The sequence below is a fragment of the Mobula birostris genome, chromosome 4, assembly GCF_030028105.1.
Source record: "Mobula birostris isolate sMobBir1 chromosome 4, sMobBir1.hap1, whole genome shotgun sequence".
NCBI lineage: Eukaryota > Metazoa > Chordata > Chondrichthyes > Myliobatiformes > Myliobatidae > Mobula > Mobula birostris.
Genome location: NC_092373.1, coordinates 157314124 through 157341727, shown reverse-complemented (window position 1 = coordinate 157341727; position 27604 = coordinate 157314124). Strand labels below are relative to the sequence as shown.

Genomic DNA, 27604 nt, shown 5'->3' with positions numbered 1-27604 from the left:
GCAAGGCAGTCTTTTTTAACCCTTGCCTAAGAGAGAACGGATCGCACAAGACACATTTTGGCACTCGGACGGGGTATGGTCTTTGAACTGAAATATTAATTTCCAGCACCATCCGCGCTATCTTTAGTGTTTGCCCGTGGGGTTTTCTTTTTTTTAAAAAAGGAACTAGATTAGAAAAAACGACAACCTAGGCTCTTCAGAAATAAAACCTGCTGGTGAACTGATGCGGTGTGGGTGCAGCGGTAAGATATTCGCCCGCTCTGTTGCCGACAGCGCGGCTGCGTCACCACAGACGAGGCTTGAAAATGAAAACATTCTCCAAACTCGATCAATGACTTTACTGCATCCTGGACAACGCTTCTTCAGCTAGCTACTTTCCGCCATTTTCCAGCTGAAGTGGGAAAGGCTTTTGCAAAGAAGGCAATAAAAAACCTTTGTATTTTTTGAAAGAATTATCAGGTGAGGCGGCTTTCTTTCAAAACAATTCTGTTCCGTGGTTTAATTTGCGGGGGGACGGGTGCGAGTTAGCTCTGTCGTGCCTTACCTCAGCAAGACAGAAGATGCTCCCATGTTACTGAGGCATCTCTTTTCACACAACGGCATTGTTCAACGTGATTTTTAAACGAGATTTATTCCATCTTGCAGTAAATTGGGTTACGATGTATAAAAAAATCAAATTGCTTTTGAGGAACAGGAAGCAAAATGCATTTGACATTTAGTGCATTTTACGATTGCTTGCTTCTGAAATTGTGACAAGTAATTCGCTTTTGTTTGTAAAAATGTAAATCACGTCGGGTCTGAATAATCTGTGCGGAAATTTGCACTGCGTCAAATTAAAATCCTGAATTTTCTAGTTGATTAATCCAAACAAGTGTTTTTTTTTTGCTTGTGCCCCGGTTCCTGAAGCAAACGGTGGATAGGTTTGACAGTAGCATGATTTCCTTCGTCTTTAGCACCTTTCTTTCGAATAAGCTAAAAAGGTAGTTTAAAATAAATAGAATTGCCAAAGGTCATGCGTATGTTTCACGCGGATGTCCCAGGACGGCGATTGTAGTGAATTCTGACGGAAGGCTGCTAGTTCCATATTCTGTGTCTTTAAAGCTCCATTGGTGTAGTTGATTTTCCCCCAGTTCAAAATGAAGAATAAACACTCCTCATCTATTGTTCGCAGCCATGGTGAAGTTGGGAAACAATCTGACTGACAAGAGCAATGGGAAGGCTGCAGCCCCTGAAGATGGTTTTGACACCATCCCTCTTATCACACCACTGGATGTCAACCAGCTGCAGTTCCCGGCGCCTGATAAGGTAAGCTTGAACGACTATAACATATAGAGGATGTAGAAAATACAGCTTGTTGGTATTTGCGGAGAGAAGATGGGCCAGTAATTTGCTTCTCTTCACTAAAATAAACAAGGCAGCCAGGTCTTTCATGGATTGAAAGTGATTTCATATTTTTTTTTGCTTAAGGATTGAAACCTTGGTCGGCATAGACGGGTTGGGTGGGGGGGTGTTTCTCTGCTGCATCACTCTATGACTCAAACATGTTTTTTATGGAGAAAAAGGTGATTTCTGAACTTCACTATCAAATCTTGCAGGACTTTCCACTGCATGTATATTTGATTATCCTTAAGGTACCTTAGAACAAAAGAAGCACCTGGTGTGAGGTAATTAAGCTGAAAGTAATCTAAGGAATATGGGATTTCAGAAGCTGAGATGGACCAAGTATTTGGTTTAAATCTCATATTTTTATGTTGAAGATCCATTGTAGTCCAGAGTTGTGGACTAACCCTCTGCAGAATTTGGGTCTTCCGCCCACTATTTTCATGCTAACCATCAAGTACCAATCTCCATTAATACATGTTTTATTATGTGGTAAGAGTCACCAACCCTGCCCACATCAGTTGGTGCATTGTACACTCCAGCAGTTATGCTTTATATTGCATGAATTAAATTAAGAATAAAAACATATAGGAATGGAAAAAAAGCTAAATATTTTTCTTGCTGGTCTTCCTGACCTCTTACTGGTTTGTTTACAAGAAGAGAAAGCAGAATTCAACTTGCAGATCCTTTAAAACAAAGATAACCTCCAACTACAGAATATTCATTGTATAAAACACTTCAAGAATGGCCTTAGAGGCAGATCAGTTCACAGGTAAAATCAGAAACATTGAGATTTGAACAATGTTGGCAACTGGATGTTTTGCTCTTTAGGTAATAGAAGTTCTGTTCTGCACCACACTCAAAAATAAATAAATCCTGAGACTGATTGTACCGTAGCTATGTGCTGTTATCTATACTTATCACAGTGTGTTGATCCATACTTAACAGTTTTTATCAGTAGAACATATAATTTGATCTGTCGCTAGCTATGCCATGAGAATAAGCAATAACATCTTTAATATGTATGTTATGCATGCAGTGTACCTCTTTATTAAGTGACCACTGAATGTATGTTCATGGTCTTCTGCCACTGTAGCCCATCCACTTCAAGGTTCAACGTGTTGTGTGCTCAGAGATGCCCTTCTGCATACCTCTGTTGCAACACATGGTTATTTGAGTTACTATCACCTTCCTGTCAGCTTGAACCAGTCTCGCCATTCTCCTCTGACCTCTCTCATTAACTAGGCTGTTCTTCCCACAGAGCTGTTGCTCTCTTGATTTAAAAAAAAGTTATTGTAGCATTCTCTGTAAACCTTCTAGAGTGGACCACAAACTTTTTATAAAGTTTAGAGGCTTGCGTGCCTCAATGACCCAGAAGGCTATGTTGGCTGGAGTCAGGGCCTTGTTCTTTGGTTCTTGGTAGGGCCACCCATGCCAAACAGGTCAAAGGGTAGAGGCTAGACTAAGAGTGCTCTACTGGTCCTCCAGATTCTGGGGTTCAGCTCAAGGCTAACAACCCTGATTGGTAAAACAAATTATTATGGAAACAGCAATGAAGATGGGGAACCTTCATTGCTGCCCTAAGCGCCAGTGGTATAATGGGCAGTAAGTAAGTAATTCTAGAGAATGTTGTGTGTGAAAATCTCAGGTGATAAGCTGTTTCTGAGATACTCAAACTACCCTGCCTGGCACCAAAAATCATTCCACAGTCAAAGACACTTGGATCACATTCTTCTCCATTCTGATGTCTAAACAACAACTGAACCTCTTGACCATGTCTGCATGCTTTTATGCATTGGGTTGCTGCCGCATGATTAGCCGAATAGATATTTGCATTAACAAGCAGATGTATAGATGTACTCATCTAAAATGGCCGCTGAGTGTATATCCTTATTTAACTTAAGATGTGATGCACCAGATCTTATACTTTGCATGAAATGTCACAGACTTACAACTGTTGAAACAAACTCCTAATACATAAAATGTAACAATAAATGGTCACTTCTTGGTTTTGATGATCTTTTGACAAACTATCCTCTCCTGAGAGAGAAGAACTAAGAAAGTAACAGTCTAAAGTTTTAAACAATAAATGTTAATTTGAATTGTTAAAAACTCAAGTTTATTAGGGCTATTTGGTTCTCTAAAAATAGTCTAGTCAGTCCCACTGGTCCGTTATTTCTCTGTGGTGTTGTAAATTAACTTCCTGTATGTGTCTATTTTAATCCCCTTTGAAAATTCTCATTAATTTTATTTCTACCCTCTTGCAGGCGGTGAATTCTTCAAAGAAATATTTTGTACCTTTTACCCATCACCTTGACTATGTGTTTCTTGGCCTTTGAGGCATCCACTAGCAGAAACTATTTCTGTCAATCCTATCCTAACCTGCTGCAATTTTTTTTTTTAACACTGTCACCAAATTTTCATTTGATCTTAGCTCCAGGGAAGACATATTTCTAGTACTTTTTTCTCTCTGCCCCCTCACTCCAATAACTTAGTAACTTTACCAAAATATGATGACAAGAATTGAATGCATTTCTCTAGTAGTGTCCTAATGGTTGTTTCACTGGAATTTAAAGTAGCACTCTTGCTTTTGTACCCTTTGCTTTAGTTGATGAAAAGTTTACCTGTACAGTTCATTCCTCAGAGTACCTACATAGTGACAATTTGTACGATAGTAACTAGTGTCTTTACTATCGCAAAATAACCCAATGGTGCTTCATGGAAGCATTGTGAAATATTTTGACATTGGGCTATGTTAAGTATTACCTGGCAGTAAACACAAAATTGTACTGCTAAGACCAGTACTTAATGTCGCAATCAGAAAATAAGATATAAAAACTAATACTGCCTGGAAAAAAATTCTAATGTGTTTCATAGTCAAATATCATAAAACAGCTTTAATTCACTTTGAGACAATGAGCTAGAACAAAATCAGGCTTCATTGTGTATTTCTGAAATGTCAGCCAACAGTGACTGGTCTCCTGCTGATTGTCATTTCTACATTTTTGACAAATTTTACTTTGTTTGCAAGTGTCCTGAAGGGAATTGAAGAATGATTATTTTCTATTTTTATAGAGAGCATCAGAATGTTCTTTCTACTAATAGCCACATTCGTCAATTTCGGCTGTTCTATGTTTTGTTTTCTTCACTGTCTTAATAATGCTTTCTCACTTGCAGCAAACCTCCTGTCTCCTACTTTGAGACAATTGTTAAAATTTGTTCATCAAAGTTTTGGTTTCTTTCTGGCTCTTAAGGTGGCTGAGTGTCAATTTCTTTTTTGTTGTCAGATCATGCTCAAGTGAATCAATCTGAGATGTTGAAAGTGTTTTGTTGCCTAGAAAGGGGCAATGGTTAATCTGCAGTCTGGTGTACAGTTGTTATGTTTAACTGCTAATCTGTTCTTTTAAAAGCAATTGGAAAAAAAGTAGAGCAATGGATGTGGAGTATATGGATTTTAGTAATGCATTCAGCAAGGTTCCCCTTGGTAAGCTCATTTAGAAAGAGGGGAGGCATGGGATCCAGGCTGTGTAGATTCAGAATTAGCTAGCCCACAGGAGGTAGTAGATGGAGTGTCTTCCACCTGGAGGTCGGTGACCAATGGTGTTCAGCAGGGATCTATTCTGGGATTCTTTGTGATCTTTATAAATGACCTGGATAAGGAAGTGGAAGGGTATATTACTAAAATCACAAATGACATGACGCTTGGTTGTGGTGTGGATAGTGTAGAACATTGTTGTTGGTTACAATGGGACATTGATAGAATGCAGAGCTAGGTTGAGATGTGGCAGATGGAGTTCAGTCTGTTAAAGTATGAAGTAATACATTTAGGAAGGTTAAACTTGAAGGAAAAGAACAGAGTTAATGGCAGGATTCTTAACATTGTGGAGAAATAGGGGGGATAACAGAATCTGTGTTTATAGATCCCTCAAAGTTGCTGGGTGGTTAAGGTGTATGGTGTGTTGGCTCTCATTAGTTGGGGGATTGAGTTCATAAGCCATGAAGTAATGTTGAAATTCTGTAAAATTCTGCACCATACTTGGAGTATTATGTTCAATTCTGGTCACCTCAGTATGGGAAGGATGTTGAAACTGCTAATCTGTTGTTCTTTTAAAATAATGCAGAGGAGATTTACCAGAGTGCTGCCTGGACCAGAGAGCATGCCCTATGAAGATAGGTTGAGCAAGCCAGGGCTTTTCTCTTTGGAGCTAAGGAGCAGGAGAGTTAACTTGATTTAAGTATATAAGATGTAATAAGGCATTGATAAAGTGGATAGCCAATGTATTTTACCCAGGGCTGAAATGGCTAATATGAAAGGGCATAATGTAAAGTGGTTGGTGAAAAGTATAGGGAGGATGCCAGAATTCTATCTTGCATGGGATCAGTGGGTGGTAAAAACCCGCTGCCAGGAGTAGTGGTCGAGGCAGATACATTAGTGATATTTAAGAGATTCTTGGATAGCACGGATGAAAGAAAAATGGAGGGCTTTGTGGGAGGGAAGCATTAGATTGATCTTGGAATAGGTAAAAAGTTTGGCACAACATTGTGGCCTGAAAGGCCTGTACTGTTCTATGTTATATTTCTAATGTGGTCTTTAATGCAAGTGGGTTGTGTAGGTAAACTCAGATACAATGACAGAATCTATTTGGCTGAAGCTACTAAGGGAAATAATAACTGTAAAGTTTTGATCTGGTTTTAGCAGCACACAGTGTACAAGGTTTTTTTCTGTTTTGTTTATTACCACTAACAAATTGATTTCTGGAGTGCAGTGTTAGGTGCAAGTTTATTTTGGAAGTTCAGATGTTGAATACACAGGGACTATAAAAAGTATTCACCCCCCCCCCCTTGGAAATCTTTATATTTTATTGTTTTACTACAGTGAACCACAGTGGATTTAATTTGGCTTTTTTTGATACTCATCAATAGAAAAGACCTTTTTGTATCAAAGTGAAAACAAATTTCTACAAATTTGTCTAAATTTATTACAATTATTAAACACAATAATTGATTGCATAATTACTCATCCCCTTCAAGTCAGTATTTAGTAGATGCACCTTTGACAGCAATTACAGCCTTGAGTCTTTAATATTTTTAAATTTTTAATATTTAATATCGATTTGTACAGGAAACGCGAAGCACAGAATCAGATATCGCTGTGATGATTGTACGCTCTAGTATCAATTGTTTAGCGACAATAAAGTAAATAAAGTAAGAAGAATCTGTGTGGATAAGTCTGTATCAGCTTTGCACATCTGGACACTGCAGTTTTCCCCTTTCTTCTTTATAAAACTGCTCAAGCTCTGTCAGATTGTAAGGGAATTGTAAGTGCGCTGCCCTTTTCAAGTCCAGCCACCAATTCTCAGTTGGATTGAGGTCCGGACTCTGACTTGGCCACTCCAGGACATTAACTTTGTTGTTTTTAAGTCACTCCTGTGTAGCTTTAGCTTTATGTTTGGGGTCATTGTCTTGCTGGAAAACAAATCTTTTCCCAAGTCACAGTTCTCTTATAGACTGCATCAGGATTTCCCTGTATCTTGCTGCATTCATTTAAACCCTCTATCTTCATAAGCCTTCCAAGGCCTGCTGCAGTGAAGCATCCTCACAGCATGATGCAGCCACCACCATGCTTCATGGTAGGGATAGTGTGTTTTTGATGATGAATGGTGTCTAGCTTGCACCAAACATAGCATTTAGTCTGTTTGGACGAAAAGCTCAAGTTTGGTTTTATCAGACCATAGAATCATCTTCCAGCTGACTTCAGAATCTCCCACATACCTTCTGGCAAACTCTAGCCAAGATTTCATGTGAGCTTTTTTCAACAGTGGCTGTCTCTTTGCCACTCTCTCTTAAAGCTGTGACTGATGAAGTACCCATACAACAGTTGTTGTATGCGCAGTCTCTCCCATCTCAGCCAATGAAGCTTGTAACTCCTCCAGAGTTGTCACAGGTCTCTTGGTGGCCTCCCTCACTAGTCCTCTTCTTGCACGGTCACTCAGTTTTTGAGGATGGCCTGCTCTAGGCAGATTTACAGCTGTGCCATATTCTTTCCATTTCTTGACGATTGACTTAACTGTACTCCGAGGGATATTCAGTGACTTGGAAATTTTCTAGTATCCATCTCCTAACTTGTGCTTTTGAATAATCTTTTTGCGGAATTGCTTGGAGTATTCTTTTGTCTTCATAATATAGTTTTTGCCAGGATAATGACTCACCAGTAGTTGGACCTTCCAGATACAGGTATATTTTTACTACAATCAATTGAAACACCTTGACTGCACACGATGATCTCCGTTTAACTAATTATGTGACTTCTAAAACCAATTGACTGCACCAGTGATGATTTGGTGTGTCATATTAAAGGGGATGAATACTTACACAATCAATTATTTTGTGTTTTATATTTGTAATTAATTTTGATCACTTTGTAGACATCTGTTTTCACTTTGACACGTAAGACTCTTTTTCTGTTGATCAGTGTCAAAAAAGCCAAATTAAATCCACTGTGATTCAATGTTGTAAACAAAACATGGAAACTTCGGGGGTGGGGTGGGGTGAATACTTTTTATAGGCCGTGTATTTCAAAACTAAATGATAAAACTTTTAAAGTCCAGAGAATCTAAGGATATGGAGATCAAAGGTGAAAATATGATTACAAATCAGCCAGGATCATATTAATGATGGAGCAGGCATGCTTTATTGCCAGCACCTCCCTGTTTTTTTTTTAAATGATTCTCAACTTGTCATTTTGGTTTTCGTATTCCTCTGTGGCCTCCGCTTTCTCTACTTCTGAAACCTGTTTCTGACCTTGCTTCACTAGTAGGTTTGTTTACTGTAACTGATTGTGCCATTCATGCCCATGATTTAGCCCCATGGTTTGCATTTGCCTTTCCATCTCTTTCTTTGCTACCCTTATATCCTAGCTCTTTGAAGATTTTGATCAATGTTGCTTATTGTGTTTTATTATGCTTCTGCTGCAATGTAAATAATCTCACTTCCCTCTGACAATTTTGTCAGGGTTATTTATAAAAATGAATGCCTTTTAGGTCTGATATTTAATGAAGCAGCCTATCTGAAAGCTTAATTGCTCATGATGGGGAAATTGCCTGTATATTTGTATCAGCACATCTCCAAAAACCTGCTGGAATAATTGCTTTCTTGCCTTTTGTTCAAAAACAGAATTAGCAATCCACTGGTCTAGATTGTGATGTTGCTGTATGAAGTCAGCTGTGACATCAGACCCCATCATTTAAACTCCAGTTCCTTCATTAGGGAGGGAATCCCAGTTGATGTTCATTGAGCTTTATCCACTTTTATAGGCATTGAATATTTAAGGGTGATGTTGGGAAGCAAGCTTTCACAGTCACACAGTGAAATGCTGAATATTTTTCTCCTCCTCCCCAATGTGTCATCAATTGAACATATTGGCACTGAGATCACTAGATTTGAATTCGGGAAGAGGTGGTATGAGCTGTGGAACCAAGATCATGGTAAAATGCAGATCATCCATAAATTAATGGAATGGTAGAACAAGTTTAGGGAGGGAATGGGGCTAAAAACCTACTCCTGTTCCAAAATGCTGGTGTAGGAAGTTAGAATTGGATTTGTGTGAGATACAGTTGTGCTCCAGTCTTGCTCTTGAAGGGTTACAAGAGCAATGTCCAATTTCCATAGAACTGAAACCAGCAGAGAAACAGTGCCATTATTGGGGCAGGAGGAGAGAAATTTCAGAGAAAGGAAGAAATGAACTGAAGGAGAAACCCAGGTAACTGTGCAGAGTCCATGTGCCTCTAGTGCTAATTTTGCTATAAAGCTGTTGGAAAATGACAGTTTGATGTGTGAGCTTTCAACATTCTTCTGAACAGAATGTATAATGCAATTGTTCATTATAGGATTGATGTTTCCTTGAAAAAGTAGATAGCAGTGCTTGATCAGAATATTATATTGCAATTACCCCCAAGAATAGTCTGTGGGTACAGTTTTGCAGTGCAAAGACTGCAGTTAACTACTCTAGGCTTTGTGTTGCTTGATATCTGTTACTATTCAATAATATAAGAGGTGGTGATGAAGATTACATGATTTGCAATCAAGTTCATGGTAATGATGGTGAAGCTGAGTGTTTTCTGTCATTGCTGTATAAAGTGAATGGCAACTTCCATGGGTTATTTGCAAGTTGATAGCAATGATGCCCTGCTCATCTGTGCCAAGTGCTGTTGTAGATTTCACAGATGCAAGATGTGACTGACTTGGTGTGAACTTTGCATTTTCATACAATATTTTCACTTTTAACTAAATCATATCTGCTGTGCTATATTCACCCTGGATCTGAAAAACACATTTAGTCTGTCCTTAGAAAGGTATTTTAATAATTGTTGTTTAAAAATTTATTTCTATTTTAATTTAATCCCATGTACTTTGCTTTCTGTATAACAATTCTAGTGAACTCAATGCATGTTGACACAAAACTGAAAAAATATTCCATGTGATAGATGTTTAACCACTGTGCCCTGTTGAATTCCTTGGATTTTTTTTACAAAAGGCACTAAATTCAAAACAATCTAGGAAAAGAAGAAACCTACATGTTTTTGAAACATTGTTTACAACTTCCTTTGAGAACAATAGTGGGTAAAATACTAATGTTAACATGTTTGGCCTTTTTGTTATGCTTCACCTGATTAACATGTTTTACCGGTCTTTGACTGGTATGGTGATCAAGAGTTTATATTTTAATCTGATGACATTGGGATAGCAATAATTATGCCACTTGGATGCATATATCCTCTTGAATAAGGATTAATTCCTGTAATTTAAACTCTGTTTGAAAGTTAAATGAATAATCCACACTATGAGTGGTTATTTTCCCAAGACCTGCAGTGTTGATAAGGACTAAAATTGTGTCTTGGGTTTTCATGCTGTTCTTTTAAGTTTTGATGTGGACTGCAGAGAGGATAATTTTATCAGTATGTTTTATATTCCTATTATTTAGGATTTTATATAACTTATTAATAGCTCTTTTAAAGTAGTTCAGACAAGAACTGCTTTAATATAAATGTGGATGCATTGTTTTTTTTGTCCAGTAGCAAATTGAGAAAATTGGGTGTTTGTGTAGTGGAACACAGTTGTAATTACTTCTGGTTCAAAGCATGCTGATGTGGAATTTCAGCTGGGCACTTTTGGATGATTATCATGATTAAGCAGCTGATGTGACTTTCAATGGAATGTTGCCCAGGAAATTGTTGTATTGTACTGAGAAGCGCTTGTCTTTGAGCAACATTGGAACGGTCAAGCTGTTAAAGCCCTGTAACAAAGCTGTTCAAAGTTGGCCTCTTGGAACACAAAATAACTTAGCCAGCATCACCCCTGCACCCAGGGGATGTGACCCATGCCTGACTGGTTTTCTTTCACTTCGACATAGCACAACAATCTCATGCATGTTATTAAATGCACAGATGAATTTCTTAGTTTTGGACTTTAGTCTGTCCATATTTTGTCATAGAAACTTTTTGCTCTATCAGTAGCACCAGAAAGTGGCAACTTTTTTATTATTGGGCAATGTACTTTTCTGGTGCTAAGATTGTGAAGCAGTCTAAAGGTTATGGTGAATTGTTCTTGTGCAGATCATCTAGTTCTCTCAAGATAAATGAGCTGGTGATTAAAGAGAAAAGTTTACTTTGTAATTTTTTTTTTGATGGAATGACCATATACACAGTGGACTGATGGAACAATCCATTGTCCCCTTGGTTTTCAAGGTGGGAGCCATCATTGCAGTGACAAAGAAGGTGACAGTAACCTGTCTAAATAACTACTGTCCTGTGGCATTAACATCAACCATTATGAAATGCTTTGAGTGGCTCGTCTCGGAGCACATTAAGGCCTTTCTCCCAGCTACACTGCACCCTTTTCAGTACACTTATTACTCAAATTGATCCTCTGATGATGCAATAGCCTCTGCCCTGTCTCATATGCCAGACTGCTGTTTATAGACTTCAGTTCAGTGTTCAATACCATCATACCTCAGAAACTGGTGGGGAAACTGTCCTCACTCGGTTTCAACACCAACCTCTGCAAGTGGATACTTGACTTCATAACAGTAAGGCCTTATCAAGAGTGATGACAAGATGGAGTATAGAGAGGAAGTGGAGTGGCTGGTGGATTTGTGTGAGAAGAACGATCTAAGCCTGAACGTGGAGAAGACAAAGGAAATCACTGTGGACTTCAAGAAGGTGCAGACAAATCATCCCCCTCTGCAGAGAGAGTTGAGTGCACCAAGTTCCTTGGAGTTCACATCACGGTGACCTCACCTGGTCTCCTAATGTCACCTCTGCAGAGAGAATTGAGTGCACCAAGTTCCTTGGAGTTCATGTCATGGATGACTTCACCTGGTCTCTTAATGTCACCTCCTTGAACAAGAAGACTTAGCAGTGTCTCGACTTCCTAAGAAGACTGAGGCAAGCAAGGCTCCCACTGCCCCCATCTTAAGTGCATTTTACAGGAGCATCATTGAGAGCATTCTGACAACTTACATTCCCATCTGGTATGGAAGCAGTTGAATATTAAACCTGAAGCCTCAGCAAAGGACTGTGAGAACAGCTGAGAGGATATTGTAATTGATTTGTTTATTTATTATTATTATTTTTCTCTTCTCGATTATATATTGCATTGAACTGCGGCTGCTAAGTTAACAAATTTCACATCACATGCCAGTGATAATAAACCAGTCATTAGGCTTTGGAACTCCTGGCCACATCCTGTTCAAAGTGTCAATGGTTAATCTGTTCCGTACCTCACAATATTTAATATTAATGCACTTTAGTTTGTTATTTATGTGTTATTCATTGGTAAATTTTATCCTTGCCTTCCTAAGTTATCATGTGTACTATTGTGCTTTGCACGCTGGTTGTCTCATTTCTATACACGTTATATATGTTATATACATATATGTAGTTAAATGACAATAAACTTGATTTAACTTGAAGTATAGTTTATGCATAGTGGATTAGAATCAGAATTAGATTTAATATCTCTGACATATATTGTGAAATTTGTTGTTTTGTGGCACCAGTATATTGAAATTCATAATAATAAAAACTGTAAATTACAATAAAATATATTTTAAAAAATTACACTAAGTGCAAAAGGAGAGCAAAAATATTGAGGTAGTGCCTTGAAACTGGTGGGTAATAGTTTTTTTTTAACAAGCGGGTAGATAAATTTGTTATATGCAACTGATTTGAAATATCTTGAGGTTGCAATTATAGGCAGGTTTTCTCCTCATAGAGTAACAGTCACATCATAGCTAACTGTGAAAGCCTTGGTTTCCAGTACTGAAGTACTGACTGAGATTCCATTTAGGGGTTCTTTATGCAATCCATTGGGGTAGTTTTGCGTTTTTCCAGATCCCAGGCTCTGAAACATGGAAGTTGAGAATGTACCACTTTAAAATCTGGTGTAAGCACAGCTGTTTAATTCAGATGAATAGGAAATAATGATGGCCAAGAGAAGGGTTTTTGAAAAAAATTCATTTGTTATCTCAGAAATTTAGTTTTTTTCATTCTGCTTTTCAACGCATTAAATTAATTATTTTAGGTGTTTTTCTTTTTTTTTAACAGGTCCTATGTGTTACTGACTAAATGTCAAAGACATTCACAGTTGCTTGGTAAAGCTAACAGATTTGACAGCAGGAGAACCTGGGGGCGAAATAACAGCAGCTGCCAAAGCTGTCCTGTGAGAGCGGCAGGCTGTCTGTTCTGAGGCAGACCCTGAGCTGTGCTCAAACTATGCTGAAATACAGCAAGCCAGGCTCCCTGCAGGAAAAACTGTTCCCGGGGCCATGCTGGAACCAATTGTGTGCCCCAGGCATATGGCCAATGCCCTTTTGGGCAATGGAAGAATTGTCCAATTAATTAGACAGATTGGTTATATTTCTGCGTTGAAGTGAATTTTTGCAAGGGTAAGGTGCTACACTGTCCATTCACTTCCTCCCTTACCTCCACTTATGGCCCAAAGCTATCCTTCCATGTGAGGCAACACTTCACTTCTGAATTTGTTGTGGTGTCTATTGTATCTGGTTCTCCCGATGTGGCTTCCTCTAGATTGGTGAGACCCGATGTACGTTGGGGGACGGCTTTGTCAAGCACCTCCACTCCATCTGCTAAAAGCAAAATTTCTCAGTGGCCAACCATTTTAATTTCTATTCCCCACTCCTGTTCTGACATGTTGGTCCATGGCCTCTTCTTTTGCCATGGTGAGGCCACTCTGAGGGTGGAGGAACAACAGCTCGTATTCTATCTAGTTAGCTTCCAACCTGATATCATGAACATCAATTTGTACTTCTGGTAATTTTCTTTTTGCCCTCCTCCTCCCCTCTTCTATTCCTCACTCTGGCCTCTTACCTCTTCTCCTCATCTGCCTATCACCTCCCCCAGTGTCACTGTTGCTTCCCTTTCTCTCATGGTCCACTCTCTTCTCCTATCAGATTCATTCCTATACAGCCCTTTACCTTTCCCACCTGCCTTTACCTATCAGCTTATAGCTTGTTTTCCTTCCCTTCTTCCCAGCTTTTTCTTCTAGCATCTTTCCTCTTTGTTTCCAGTCCTGAAGAAGGATCTCAGCCTGAAACTTTGACTGTTTATACATTTCCACAGATGCTGTCTGCCCTGCTGAGTTCCTGCATTACTCTAGATTTCCAGCATCTGTCGAATCTCTTGTGTTTAAGGTGTAGTAGTGTTAATCAAAGTACAATGAGAAACTTCAGAAATGTATCCATTAGCCAGTAAAGGACCTTTCCTTAAATAATTTCCATTTTGGTAAATAATCAGTCTAACAACATTTGTCCACACAGCAGTTTATTATTTTGCTTTTCCTTACACCATGGAAGGCAGTCATTCAGCATATTGAGGCTACACTGTCAGAACAATTTAATCAATTCCAGTCCCCGTTTTATTTTGTTGTGATCTATTATATGCCCATTCATTCTTTCTTATTCTTTGGTCACCCATCCACACTATGGGTAATTTGCAGTGGCCTTTTAACTTACTGGCCAGCACTTTATTGGGATATGGGAGAAATCAGAGCAATTAGGGAAAATCCATATCTTGCAAAAAGAATGTACTATCTATGTGTCAATGTTGGATATCGGAATCGAACCTGAGTCGCTGGACTGAGCTGCAATTCAGCCCTGATTGTTAATGTCTTGATTTATTACAGTGGATTTTGTTTGTTTCTTAACAAAGATCTGGTTAAATTTTTAATGAGCTTTCTAAAGTTTGGTGTAAAACTGGCTGAATTTTATTAAACAATAATATCACTTTTTAAATAATACACTTAATATTTATCTATAAATTATTAACTTGTATGCAGTACGTTCTCTTGCTCAACAAAACTTGCACTTGTATTTCTCCCTGCAGCAGATTCATTGAACTCTGAATTTCTAAATGAGCGGTGCTATCCTGTGTAATTAGCAGGTCATCCGTGTCTTTAAAAATGGCAGAATGACACCTTGTTGTAGGATTCTATTACCCAACAAGTTTATTGAACTTTAGTGAACAAGCAAGTATCATTTGTGTGTTACTGAATAGTCAATCTCGTGTTTGTTAGCGAACAGTACATCTCATTGCATATGTTAGTGAAGAGCAAGGCACATTGCATGAGTTTAACTTTGGAATAGCGAGAGTGAGATCTGTGCAAGAGCAGGAATAATTGAAAGCAGCAAATCCCCTTATGTTGGAGTTTCACTTGAGCCAATAAAAATAAGTGTGATTTAAACAGAGTGGTGGCTATTTTTTGGAGTGAGCAGAGTTAGAGTGGGGAAATGAGACTTTAGCTCAAGAGGCTTCACCAAGGAGAGGCAGATGCCATTTTGGATTGGTATATGTGTGGGGAGCCAGTGGAGGAGTCTAAGATCTGAGGCTTTGCCAAGAAGGCGCAGGTGAATAGCAGATAAGAACAGGTAAGGTTTTTTAAATAGTTGTTACCTAAAAATATACCAAATTGGAACAAATTAAATGAAATAGGGATGCAGGATCAGGTGATGGATGTGTTGTTGTAGTCAGTATGGTTCCCTTAAGGGGAAATCTTGCCTAAAAATCTATTGGAGTTCTTGGAGGAAATAACAGTCACGATACACAAGGAGAGTCAGTGCATGTTGCTTACTTGGATTTTCAATCTTTTGACCAGGTGCTCCCATGGTATTACTGGAAAGTTACTAGCATAGACAGAGAATTGGCTGACTGGCAGGAGGAAGAGAGGGGGAATAAAGGGAGTCTTTTCTGGTTGGCTGCTGGTAATTGGTGATGCTTCATAGGGGTCAGTATTGGGTCTGCTACTTTTCACATGATATGTTAACGATCTGAATGATGGAATTGATGGCTTTGCAGCCAAGCTTGTGAACAGTACAAATATAGGTGTAGGAACAGGCAATGTTCAGGAAGCAGGGAGTCTGCAGAAGGATTTGGACAGATTAGGAGAATGTGTAAAGAAGTGGCTGATAGAATATAGTGTAGGGAATTGTATGGTCATGCACTTTGGCAGAAGAAATAAGTCATAAATCAATTTTCAAAAGTGGAGGGAATACAGAAATCAGAGGTGCAAATGGACTTGTAAGTACTAGTATTGGATTGTCTAAAGGTTAACCTCCAGGATTGAGTTTGTGGTAAGGCAACTGAGAAGTTAACCATTCATTTTGGGAGGATTTGTTTTAAAAGCAAAGATATAATGCAGAGGCTTATAAAGCATTGGTCAATCTACACTTGGAGTATTGTGAGGAATTTTGGGCCCCTTGTTTTAGAAAGAATGTACTGGCATTGGTGAGTGTCTAGAGGAGGTTCATGAGAATGTTCCTGGGAATGAACAGGTTAATGTATGTGGTGCTTTTGATGGTTCTGGGCATGTACTCATTGGGGTTTAGAATGATGAAGGTGGATCTCACCGAAACCTACAAAATATTGAAAGGTATAAATAGAGCGGATGTGGAGAGGATATTTCCTATAGTGGGGGAGTCTAGGACCAGAGAGCACAGCCTCAGAAAAGGTTGATGTCCAATTAAAACAGATAAGGATGAACTTCGTTAGCCAGGTATTGGTAAATCTGTGGAATTCATTGCCATAGAAGGTTGCGGAGGCCTTGATATTTGGTTATTAAAATGAGAGGTTCAAAGTTTCTTGCTTAGTAAGGACATTAAGGTTACAAGAAGGCAGGAGAATGGGATTGAGAGGGAAAATAAATCAGGCATGATCAAATAGTTGAGCAGACTTGATAGGTCAAATGGTCTAATTCTGCTCCAATGTCTTATGGTATAAGCAGAACAATGGTCTATGTTTTCGCAAAAAATGTTAAGCTTTCCTAACTGTGCGAGTAATTATGAATAGTTTGCAATTCTGTAATCAGTCTGATTTAGGGATTATTTTCCTCTGCAATTAAATTTTTTTTTTCCATAAAGTGTAATCGATGCGTAGAAACTACTTCTACAAAATGCATTGATGCTTTTGAGATCTGCACTTATTTAAAAAGAAAGGATGCTTGTATTTTTGGGTTTCCTGCTGGGTACAGGTATCTATTTTAGTTGATGTTTGATATCAAACTTTGCTATCTTCATCAGGGATGATGTCTGGGCATGTCTAGTCCAGTGGTATTTAGACCCCTGTCATCTGTTCCTTCTGATTGGTTAGTCCTCATCCAATCAGATTTCTGCTGTCCCACCTTGATTGCAATTGAGTTCCAGTTCTTACTTTGAGCGATACCTTTGTCTTTGTTAAAATTCTATTCCTTGAGTTTTATTTCACTGGCTTCCTTCACCAGGCAGTCCCAAAAGCATGACACAGTAGTTTTGTGCCATTGAATTCAATCCTATGGCCACTGAGAATGCAAAGTCCTGCTGCCGCCAATTTTTCTGGGTAGCTCGAACAGATACACCTCCTGTGCTTCTTGATGTGGGTTTCCACAGTCCGTCCTGTCTCAGTGTGATGCACAGGGAGTCCTGTAAATGCCAGCCATCCTGAGTCCCTGGTCATCTTTGTCCTGCATCAGTTGCAATTTGAGCTTCCTTACAGGTTTGTGGATGGTCCACAAGAAGAAATGCCCAGAGAAATCGACGGTAGCAGAACATTGCATTCGTAATGGCTATAGGATTGACTTCGACACAAAACTACAAACTAACAATGGCTTTTGGGATTGCCTGGTGAATTAAGTCATTGAAATACACCTAGAAGAAAAGAATTTTAACAAAGATGAAGGTGTCACACAAAGTAAGAACTGGAATTTGATTGTAAACAAAGTGGGACAGCGGAAAGCTGATTGGTTAGTCTTCTTCAAATCAGGAGGGACGGATGACGGGGGTATAAATACCAGTGGACTAGACATGCCCAAGCACCATCCCTGATGAAGATGGCAGAGTTTGTCATCGAAACAAGAGACAAAACCTATGTTATTCATCTCCTATTAGTTTTGTTGTAGGAGCTTATTGAAACAATACTCTTGTTTGACTGCAGTTTTGCTACTTTTGGTGATGTTATGATGTGCATTATCTTATTAGATACTGAGGGTTTACAGCTGCAGTAACGCCATCTTCCTGATGTAGCTCTAGTAGGAAGGAACGGAAAATTTTTCACTATTCTGAGTCATTCAGCAATTACTTTAGAATAAAATCAGATCTGGACCATTTAAGAGAAAGATTAAGAGACATCCAATCATGTATAATATAACTGAACTATGGAACTTGTTTTTCCACTTCAAATAAGCAGTCAGCAGATGAGTGCAACCAGTAGTTAAAGCAGTCACAGCCAAAGAAGAACCTATCCCCCAGGGCACCATTAATGAGCTACTAAATGTCCAATATTTAGAGCTACTTCATGGTTTGCCACTGGAAGTAAAATTAAAACATTCAATCATTATATATTGGCAGTCATTGCAATTGAGCACCTGAAAGACGGACAGGTGGCCCACAATTCCCCTGGAGGCCATCACATGATAATACAGATGGCAGAGTTAATTAAAATGGCAATCATAGCAATGAACATTCAGAAATCAACTTTGAGACATCTTGCTGCAGGAAGACAATTTGAGTTTTAAGTAGAAAACATGTTTCTGGCATTAAAAAAACTTGCTGGTAAAGTGGAGCATTTTGAACTGAACTCTTACCTCTTTGTATATTTAGAGTCAGAATACTACAGCACAGAAACAGACCCTGCAGCTCATCTAGTCCATGCCAAACTGTTACTTTGCCTAGTTCCACCTACTCACACTTGGATCATAGCCCCCCCCCATGCCCCTCCCATTCATGTACTTATCCAAACTTCTCTTAAATTTTGAAACTAAACTCAAATTCACCACTTCCACTGGCAGCTTGTTCCACATTCTCACTGCCCTCCGAGTGAAGAAGTTCTCCCTCATGTTCCCCTTAAAACAGTTCATCTTCACCCTTAACCCATGATCTATCGTTTGTCTCACCCAGCCTCAGTAGAAAAAAGTCTGCTTGCTTTTACCCTTCCTATACCCCTCATAATATTGTATACATTTATCAAGTATCCCCTCATTCTCCTACCCACCAGAGAGTAAAGTCCTACCCTATTCTCTATAACTCAGGTTCTCAAGGCCTTGCAATCTCCCTAGTAAAATTTATCCATACTCTTTTGATTTTATTGATATCTTTCCTGCAGATAAGTGACCAGAACTGCACACAACACTCCAATATTGCCTCGCCAGCATATACAACTTCAACATAACATCTGAACTCCTGTACTCATTACTTTGATTTATAAAAGCCAATGCGCCAAAAGCTCCCTTTACAACCCTAGCTACCTGTGAGACCACTTTCAAGGAATTATGGATCCAGATCCCTCTGTTCTATTTCATCCTCAGTGCCCGACTGTTCACTGTGTAAGTCCTACCTTGGTTTGTTCTCCCAAAGTGCAACACCTCACTCTTGTCTGCATTAAATTCCATCTGCCACTTATCCAGTTGGCCCAGATTCCACTGCAAGCTTTGATAGCCTTCCTCACTGAGCACTACGTACATCAATCTTGGTGTCTTCTGCAAGTTTGCTGATCCAGTTTACCACATTATCATTGGGATCCAAATCCAGAATTCCTGAGAGTATTGAGGTGAACAAGGCTCTCCTACCCCGCCCCCCCCCGTCTCTATTTTCACCAGTTTTTCCAGGAGCACCATTGAGAGTGTACTCACTAGCTGCATCACGTTTGTATGGTGTGACGAGAATACACATAGATTAAGATGTTAGTTGTCCTATGCTGGCACCAGTGGGATCAGCAGTTGGTCTGCCACCTGTCTTCAGGAGAGAGAGAGAGAGATAAGGAAAACAATGGAGCAGCATTTGGAGATGTTAATGAAGGGATGGGAGAGTCTAACAGAAGGAGAGCTGTCAAGATTGGCTCACCCTTTGAACCCTGAACTGTTTGAAGTGATGGACAGGCGATACCCCAGCAGGGGAATAAAAAGGGACAGGTTCGCTAAGGCAGGACACACATGACACCCCGAGGTAACGAGACCCTGGAAGCGGTGCGTCTCCCACAAGTTGGTGGGAAGTTTTGGACAGCTGGTTGCGGGACAAGCCATAGACACACAGGGTGGAAAGGCACGATCGGCGGGAACCTGGTGTGTGTCCACCCTTGTCTGGGTGCCAGGTTCACCGCAGAGAAACGATCGTATCTGGAAACGGAGGGGTCACGGTCGGTGACCTCAGATGACATCACAAAGGGCTCGCACGAAAGCTGACTGCAAAGGTCTGTGTGTGGAAGCTGTTTGAATATTCATTTATTTTGCTCTCTCTCCTCCCCCCCCCCCCCCCCCACTGTCTGCGAACTGAACTGAACTAAATTGAACTGAACTTTGCGTCACTTTGAAACTGGTCATTTACCCCTAGACAACGATAGAGCTTGATTGATCCTGTTATCTTAATTAGGTGTACATGTGTGTTTATCATTGCTGAACTGTTACATTTATTATCCTTTTGATTAGAGTACTGTGTTGCTTGTTTCTTTAATAAAACTTCCTTAGTTCTAGTAATCCAGACTCCAACTGAGTGATCCATTTCTGCTGGTTTGGCAACCCAGTTACGGGGTACGTAACATAAGTGGGGTTCTCGTCTGCGATTTTGAACGCTAAATTTGGGACGGAGTAAATTGATTGGGTTAAAATTCCCGAAAGAAAGAAAAGACAAACAGCAGAAATGGAGGCTGAGGAATTTATAAAGGTGCCGACCTTGGAGGCATTAGAAGATGCCAGGAAATCAGAATTGGTAGCTGTGGCCAAACGGTTGAATCTTGCTAAGGGGAAGTCGACAATGAGGAGAGAGGAGATACACAGAGCTATCGTAGAGCACTATGTATCTAAAGGTGTGTTTCCCCAAGGGGAGCTGGAGGCGGTGTCTATTGAAAAACCTGCTGGAGACACGGTACAGGTGCAGTTTGAAAAACTGAGACTCGAGCACAAGTTCCGGGTACGGCAGTTGGAGCGAGAAGAGAAAGAGAGGGACAGACAGTTGGAGCGAGAAGAGAAGGAGAGAGAGTTAGAAAGGCAGGAGAGAGAGTTAGAAAGGCAAGAGAGAGAGTTAGAAAGGTGGGAGAAAGAGAAACAGTTAGAAAGGCAGGAGAGAGAGAGAGAGAGACAGTTGGAGCGAGAGGAGAAACAGAGGGAAAGGGAATTCGAGCTGGAGAAGTTAAGGATAAGGGCAGAGCAGGGGCCCGTGCCGAACCAAGGTGGAGGGTTCCGGGCGACCCAGGAGGTTAGGCTGGTTCCCCCATTTGACGATACCGATGTGGATCGGTACTTTCTCCATTTCGAAAAAGTTGCTACAAGTCAGGACTGGCCGAGGGATAAGTGGGCTGTTTTGCTTCAGAGTGTACTGAAAGGGAAAGCCCAACAAGCTTACTCAGCTTTGTCCGCGGAAGATGCCCAGAGGTATGAGGTGGTGAAAGAGGCCATCCTCAGGATTTATGAGTTGGTCCCGAAGGCATACCGGCAGAGGTTCCAGAATGCGAGGAAGCAGTGGGACGGCACGTATTTAGAGTTTGCCCGTGAGATGCAGACATATTGTGAGCGTTGGTGCGCCTCGAAGGGGGTAGAGGGGGACTATGACAGACTGTTACAGCTGATCCTGATTGAGCAGTTTAAAGGTTGTGTCCCTGAGGGTATGAGACCCTACCTAGATGAGAAAGAGGCAGCCACATTAGCCGCAACTGCTAAGTTAGCGGATGAGTATGCGTTGACGCATAAAATGAAGTTTGCCCTGAGTAAAGGCTACCAGAAGGATAGTCAGGACGGCGGGGAGAGTCCGCCAGAAAAGTCAGAAAGTAAGCCGGGGACTAGTGAGAAGGATAAGGTAGACCGGGAGCAGTCTGGTAGGAAGTCTCCTGGGGTCGTCTGTTATAATTGCGGGAAAGTCGGACACTTTGCGTCCAGGTGCTTTGCCCCAAAGAAGGAGACGGGAAAAGGAAAAACGGCGATTTTGACTGGCTGTATCGAGCTGGTAAACGAACCGCTAGGAGAGGACAGGTCTGCCAAAGTTCAGGAAGGGCGCGAGAAGTTTATCTCGGCCGGATTGGTGTCAGTGAAGGAGGGGTTAAAACCAGTTCCAGTGCGGATCTGGAGAGACACGGGAGCGTGTCAGTCAATGATACTGAAGAGTGTATTAGAGATTAGCTCAGAGACCCAGACTGGGGAGGTCAAGGTGAATGGTATTGGGGAAGGGACAGAGGCCGTCCCTTTGCACCAGATACACTTACAAAGCAACCTGGTCTCTGAACTAGTCACGATCGGGGTGAGGTCCGAATTACCGATGAAAGGCGTGGAAGTCTTGCTCGGTAATGACCTCGCCGGGGGAATCGTGTTCCCAGCCGTGAGATTGACAGGTCAGCCTACCAGCATTGAGGCCCCGCCCATGGACTCACAGGTTCATCACGGGACTGCGGTAGTAAATTTAGCTGAGACGTTTCTGTCAGTCTTGTACGAGAAGGGGGTAGAAAGTGAAAAGAAGGAGTGTAGTGAAACAAGAAGTAGTGAGGGAGCTGTGACAGACTTAGCATTAGCCAGGAAAAAATTTGTGCAGGCGCAGGAGCGAGACGAGGGGCTGATGGTTTTGGCAGAGACAGCTCCCTCTGACACAGAATTAACAAGGGAACCAGTAGGCTATTGTGTGGAGGAGGAAGTGCTAAGGAAGAAAGGGAAACCAAGTACCGTACCCGCAGATGAGGAATGGGGGGTGGTGCAAAAGAGTTATGGGGATGAGATTTTTAACCTGGCCCACAAGATACCCCCCGGTGGACATTTTGCGGTGCTGGAGGAAACAGTTGGTGGAATCATGAAAGAAGTTTACCGGCTGCACCGGAGGAAGGATGTTATTGATTATGGCCGACGTGAACTGAGACGGTCACAGGCTTTTGATATGCTAACAAACCTAGTCGGTGTTAGCACGGAAATCAATGAAGCTAGGGTCCCCCGATAAGAGAAAAAAAACATTTTGAAAAGATGAGTATGGTACCGACCAGATGGGAGAAGGCTATTGTTTTGGTCAGCTCTGCTGATAAGGTCTCTCCCTTAATCCCCGAACAAAGCGACTCTTTAGGAGAAGTAATTAAACGACTCGCACACGTGTGTTTGATTGTCCCGAGGCGATGCAAAGAACTGGGACGTTGGGTGGTGTTTGTTTACACTAGGCCAGCCTAGCGAGCAACAGCCCTGTAGAATGAGTAATTCAGTGACGAAAGGGCTGACGAACACAGAGGTGTGTATTGGCGACGTAATACGGCTGTCTGAAGCCAGCTTGATAGTGAACCTTGAAAAAAATGAGTTCGGCCACACGAAGGTCACTTACCTGGGAATTGTGGTGACACAGGGGTAGCTGGCAGCGATGCAAACTACAGTGCAGGCTATCTGTGACATCCCAACCCCGACAGACAAGAGGGCCCTCAGAAGGCTCTTGGAGATGGTGGGGTACTGTAGGAAGTTTTGCAATAACTCTGCGGTTACCACCCCTCCCCCTCCTACTAAGCCCTTGCGAGAGAAAACTAAGTCGGAATGGGACGACCCTTGTTATTGTGGTCCGGGACGAAACCAAATGAGAGGTTACATTGATCGCAATTCATCAGTGTTTTTGGCCGCTATGAAGTTTGCTAAGTTGGAGCCTGGTCTAAGGGATTATTAATAACACATATAAAAGGAACAGAAAATGTGATGGCTGACTGTCTGTCAGGTGTTGACAACTTCAAATTCGCTGTATTAGCCAAATAGCTGATAAAGATGTGTATTTGTGTGTATCAAATAATGTATTCATGTTTGTAATTTTTACCCCGGTAAAAATCCTTAAAGGGGGGAAGTGTGACGAGAATACACATAGATTAAGATGTTAGCTGTCCTGTGCTGGCACCAGTGGGATCAGCAGTTGGTCTGCCACCTGTCTTCAGGAGAGAGAGAGATAAGGAAAACAATGGAGCAGCATTTGGAGATGTTAATGAAGGGACGGGAGAGTCTAACGGAAGGAGAGCTGTCAAGATCGACTCACCTTTTGAACCCTGAACTGTTTGAAGTGATGGACAGGCGATACCCCAGCAGGGGGATAAAAAGGGACAGGTTCGCTAAGGCAGGACATACACAACACCCCGAGGTAATGAGACCCTGGAAGCGGTGCGTCTCCCACAAGTCGGTGGGAAGTTTTGGACAGCTGGTCGCGGAACAAGCCATAGACGCACAGGGTGGAAAGGCACAATCGGCGGGAACCTGGTGTGTGTCCACCCTTGCCTGGGTGCCGGGTTCACCGCAGAGAAACGATCGTATCTGGAAACGGAGGGGTCACGGTCGGTGACCTCAGATGACATCACAAAGGGCTCGCACGAAAGCTGACTGCGAAAGTCGGTGTGTGTGGAAGCCGTTTGAATATTCGTTCGTTTTGCTCTCTCTCTTCTCCCCCCTACTGTCTGCAAACTGAACTGAACTAAATTGAACTGAACTTTGCGTCACTTTGAAACTGGTCATTTACCCCTAGACAACGATAGAGCTTGATTGATCCTGTTATCTTAATTCTGTGTACATGTGTGTTTATCATTGCTGAACTGTTGCACTTATTATCCTTTTGATTAGAGTACTGTGTTGCTTGTTTCTTTAATAAAACTTTCTTAGTTCTAGTAATCCAGACTCCAACTGAGTGATCCATTTCTGCTGGTTTGGCAACCCAGTTACGGGGTACGTAACAATGGGAACTACAAGGCCCTACAAAGGATTGTGCAGATTGCTGAGAGGATAATCAAGGTCTCACTTCGCTCCACCTGAGATACTTACCAGGAGCTCCATATGCAGAGGCCCTTAGCATTGTCAATGATCCTTCCCATCTGTCCAAAATCACTTTAACCCCCTACCATCAGGCAGTAGCATTAGGACAAGGACTGACAGGATGGGAAGCAGCTCCCTCCCCCAGGTTGGAGACTACTGAACTCCTTGCCACCACCCAGGTCTCGCCACATATGAAGCGGCAGTAATGCTATACTGTTTATTTTTCACTTGTCATGTAATACACTTTATTATTTGTTAATTTAATTGTGGTAATATCATTCTGCGTTATGTGTCTGAGTTAAACGTACTCTGTGGTGCCTCTTGGTCCAGAGGAATGCTGTTTTGTTTGGTGGTATACATGTAAATGGTTGAAATGGAAATAAAGTTGAATTTATACTTGAACTTGAATCATTGATGATAACAAACAACAATAGACCCAGGACCGACTTCTGCGTATTTCACTAGTTACAGGCCTCCGGTCAGAGAAGGTACCATCTACTACCATTCTGCGGCTGCTCCTGGAAATCAATATCAAATCCAGTTTACTGCTTCATCCTGGATGCCAAGCGGTGGAACTTTCCGGATCAGCCTCCCATGTGGGACTTTGTCAAAGACTTGCACGAATTAACACACTTCCTCATAGCATTGGAGTAACTAGTGTGATGCAGAGGAAAATTAATCATCAGTATGACATGATTAATTGATTAATCTGCCTGAGTTCCAAATAAAACATTAGAAACACAAAATGACAGGGAAAGTCATTATCCAACTTTCAAAAGTCAGTTCAAGGTGTTACTCCTATCAATGTGTTTTCCTTAAACAATAATATTAGCATCTTGATAGCTAAAAATGTTGGCTTGCTTTTGACATCTTGGGTTTAAACATTACCCACTTTTGGGTATGGTCTGTGTGCCTAGCAAGACCAGAAGTTTGTAGTAACCTGAGATGAATAGCAGTGAAAAACTGGTGTGCTTCCTAGTTACTGTGAAATTGACCAAGTATAATCTGAAGTGAGTATAAAGGAAGCAAATGAAACCACAGCTCTACCAGGGATGGCACAATGGCAGATGTGGTTATTGTTCTGCAGCTGTAATGACACGGGCACAATCCCAACCTCCAGTACTATTTGTATTGCATACGCTCCCTGTGATCACAGGTTTCTTCGGGATGCTCCAGTTTATTTCCATGTCCCAACTACATGGGTTGACAGGTTAATGGCTTACTGTCAGTGCCTCCAGTGTGTAGGTGAGTTGCAGAATCTAAAGGGAGTTCATGGGAATGTGGGAGAATAAAATGGGGATTAGAGCAGGACTGGTATAAATAGATGCTTGTTAGTCAGCACAGACTGAGCAAGCCGAAGAGCCTGTTTCCATGTTGTATGACTCATTGATAATAATAAATAAATAGCACCTTCATTCTGCTATGTACAATATTCTTATGAGAGAACAAAAGCAAAAATGTGCTCCCCCACACCTAGTGAATTGCTGCAACATTAAAGGTCAGTTATCAGAGTCTGACTGTTCTGATTTTGAAATTAATTAATATTTTCTCCTGAGGTCATGCTGACTGCCTGTGTGTTCCTTTTGCCTTTTCTGCATATTGAACACAATTAGGTAGGTTGTCTTTCCAACTTTGTTCTTTAAACCTGTCAATAAAACATATAACCCCATCTCTCTTGGGATTCCAGTTTAAAACAACTTTAACTTATTCTCAAAACAGATAGGGTCTGTCTTTGCTTAATGGTGCAATTGCCTCTCAGTGTTTTAGCTTCAGTAAGCAGCAAATGTGACTTCTAGTAACAGGTTGACCTACCTTTTAATACAAGTTGTCATTTCCTAATCTATGAATAAGTGAAAACATTGTAATAAATTCTTCCAGCCTAATTTTGAATAATAAGGATAATCATTTTGCTCTGCAAAATATATTGACTCAACCTTAGACCCCTCAAAGAGAAAAAAGATATATAAATCTTGAATTGTGATATTGGTGAAGGTGGGATACTTGTGAAGAAAATGTACAATACAAAAAGGAGTCCAAGTGCAGGTTGAGTTCTTCTATTGTAGCAGTATGAAAATATTCCCCTTTAGTGGTGAAGGTCAGAGCCTGCAATACAATAGTTTTTTTCTTGAAGATACGACAGGGCTACTGTCAACTTACAGCATTGCTTTTTCCACAGAATCATTTGGCGAGGATTCATCAAATGGATCTTGCTTATCTGCAATAGCAGCTTGTGGCTGATGCTACTCAGAGATAAAGTGTAAGAAGAGAAGATATAGGCACTTGACTGTGCAATCCCATGTTCACAGATGAAATGAGTTTTGAGTATCCCTTTAATTATTATTAACTTGCAAATTATATAAACTTTTTCTATTTAGTAACTGCGTGGAATCACACATCACTACAAAAAATCATTAGTAGATGAAATTATTTTAAAAACACACATGTGCCTCCTTCATGAATCATGGCCAACATCTTGAATGTTGATAAAACTCAGGACTCCCACTATCACTTCTATGTTACTCAAATATATTTGTGGGGCAAAATTGAGAAATGTTAATGAACTATGATAGGACTTGCATTCTATGGTTTTAACTGATTAAACACCAAATACAAAATCTATTTTCTATAAAACGCTGTTATTAATGCCAATCATGCCTATTTACATTTTCATTTATTCTGCTTAAAAATCCCACATGTGGCATGCATAATGCCATTTTTTTGTGAAATGGTCCATTTAGTAGTGTGGCATATTTTTATTTCAGTAAAAGGTCAGAAGAGAATAAGAGCAGTTTGAAATGGAGGTGAAAGGCAAAAGATGTTTGTAATCACATGAAGAAAAAAAAGAATATTAAATAAATTTGAAATTACTTTAGTTGTTATTTTTTCAATTAAAATGTGCTATATAAAGAATGAAAGTTGAAGCATCACTTGAATGAAGATTTTTTGAATAACTAAA

At 40.6% G+C, this 27604-nt stretch overlaps 1 protein-coding gene across 1 annotated transcript in view; it reads left to right on the top strand.

The window, feature by feature from the left end:
- The first annotated feature begins 248 nt into the window (after nt 1-248).
- The window catches only part of LOC140196054 (neuronal vesicle trafficking-associated protein 1-like), a 118597-nt gene continuing 91241 nt past the window's right edge, over nt 249-27604 (top strand). The window contains exons 1-2 of the mRNA XM_072254762.1: nt 249-459; nt 1172-1305. Coding sequence (XP_072110863.1) covers nt 1174-1305 — 132 coding nt within the window. The 5' untranslated portion in view covers nt 249-459; nt 1172-1173. The remainder of the gene's footprint in view (nt 460-1171; nt 1306-27604) is intronic.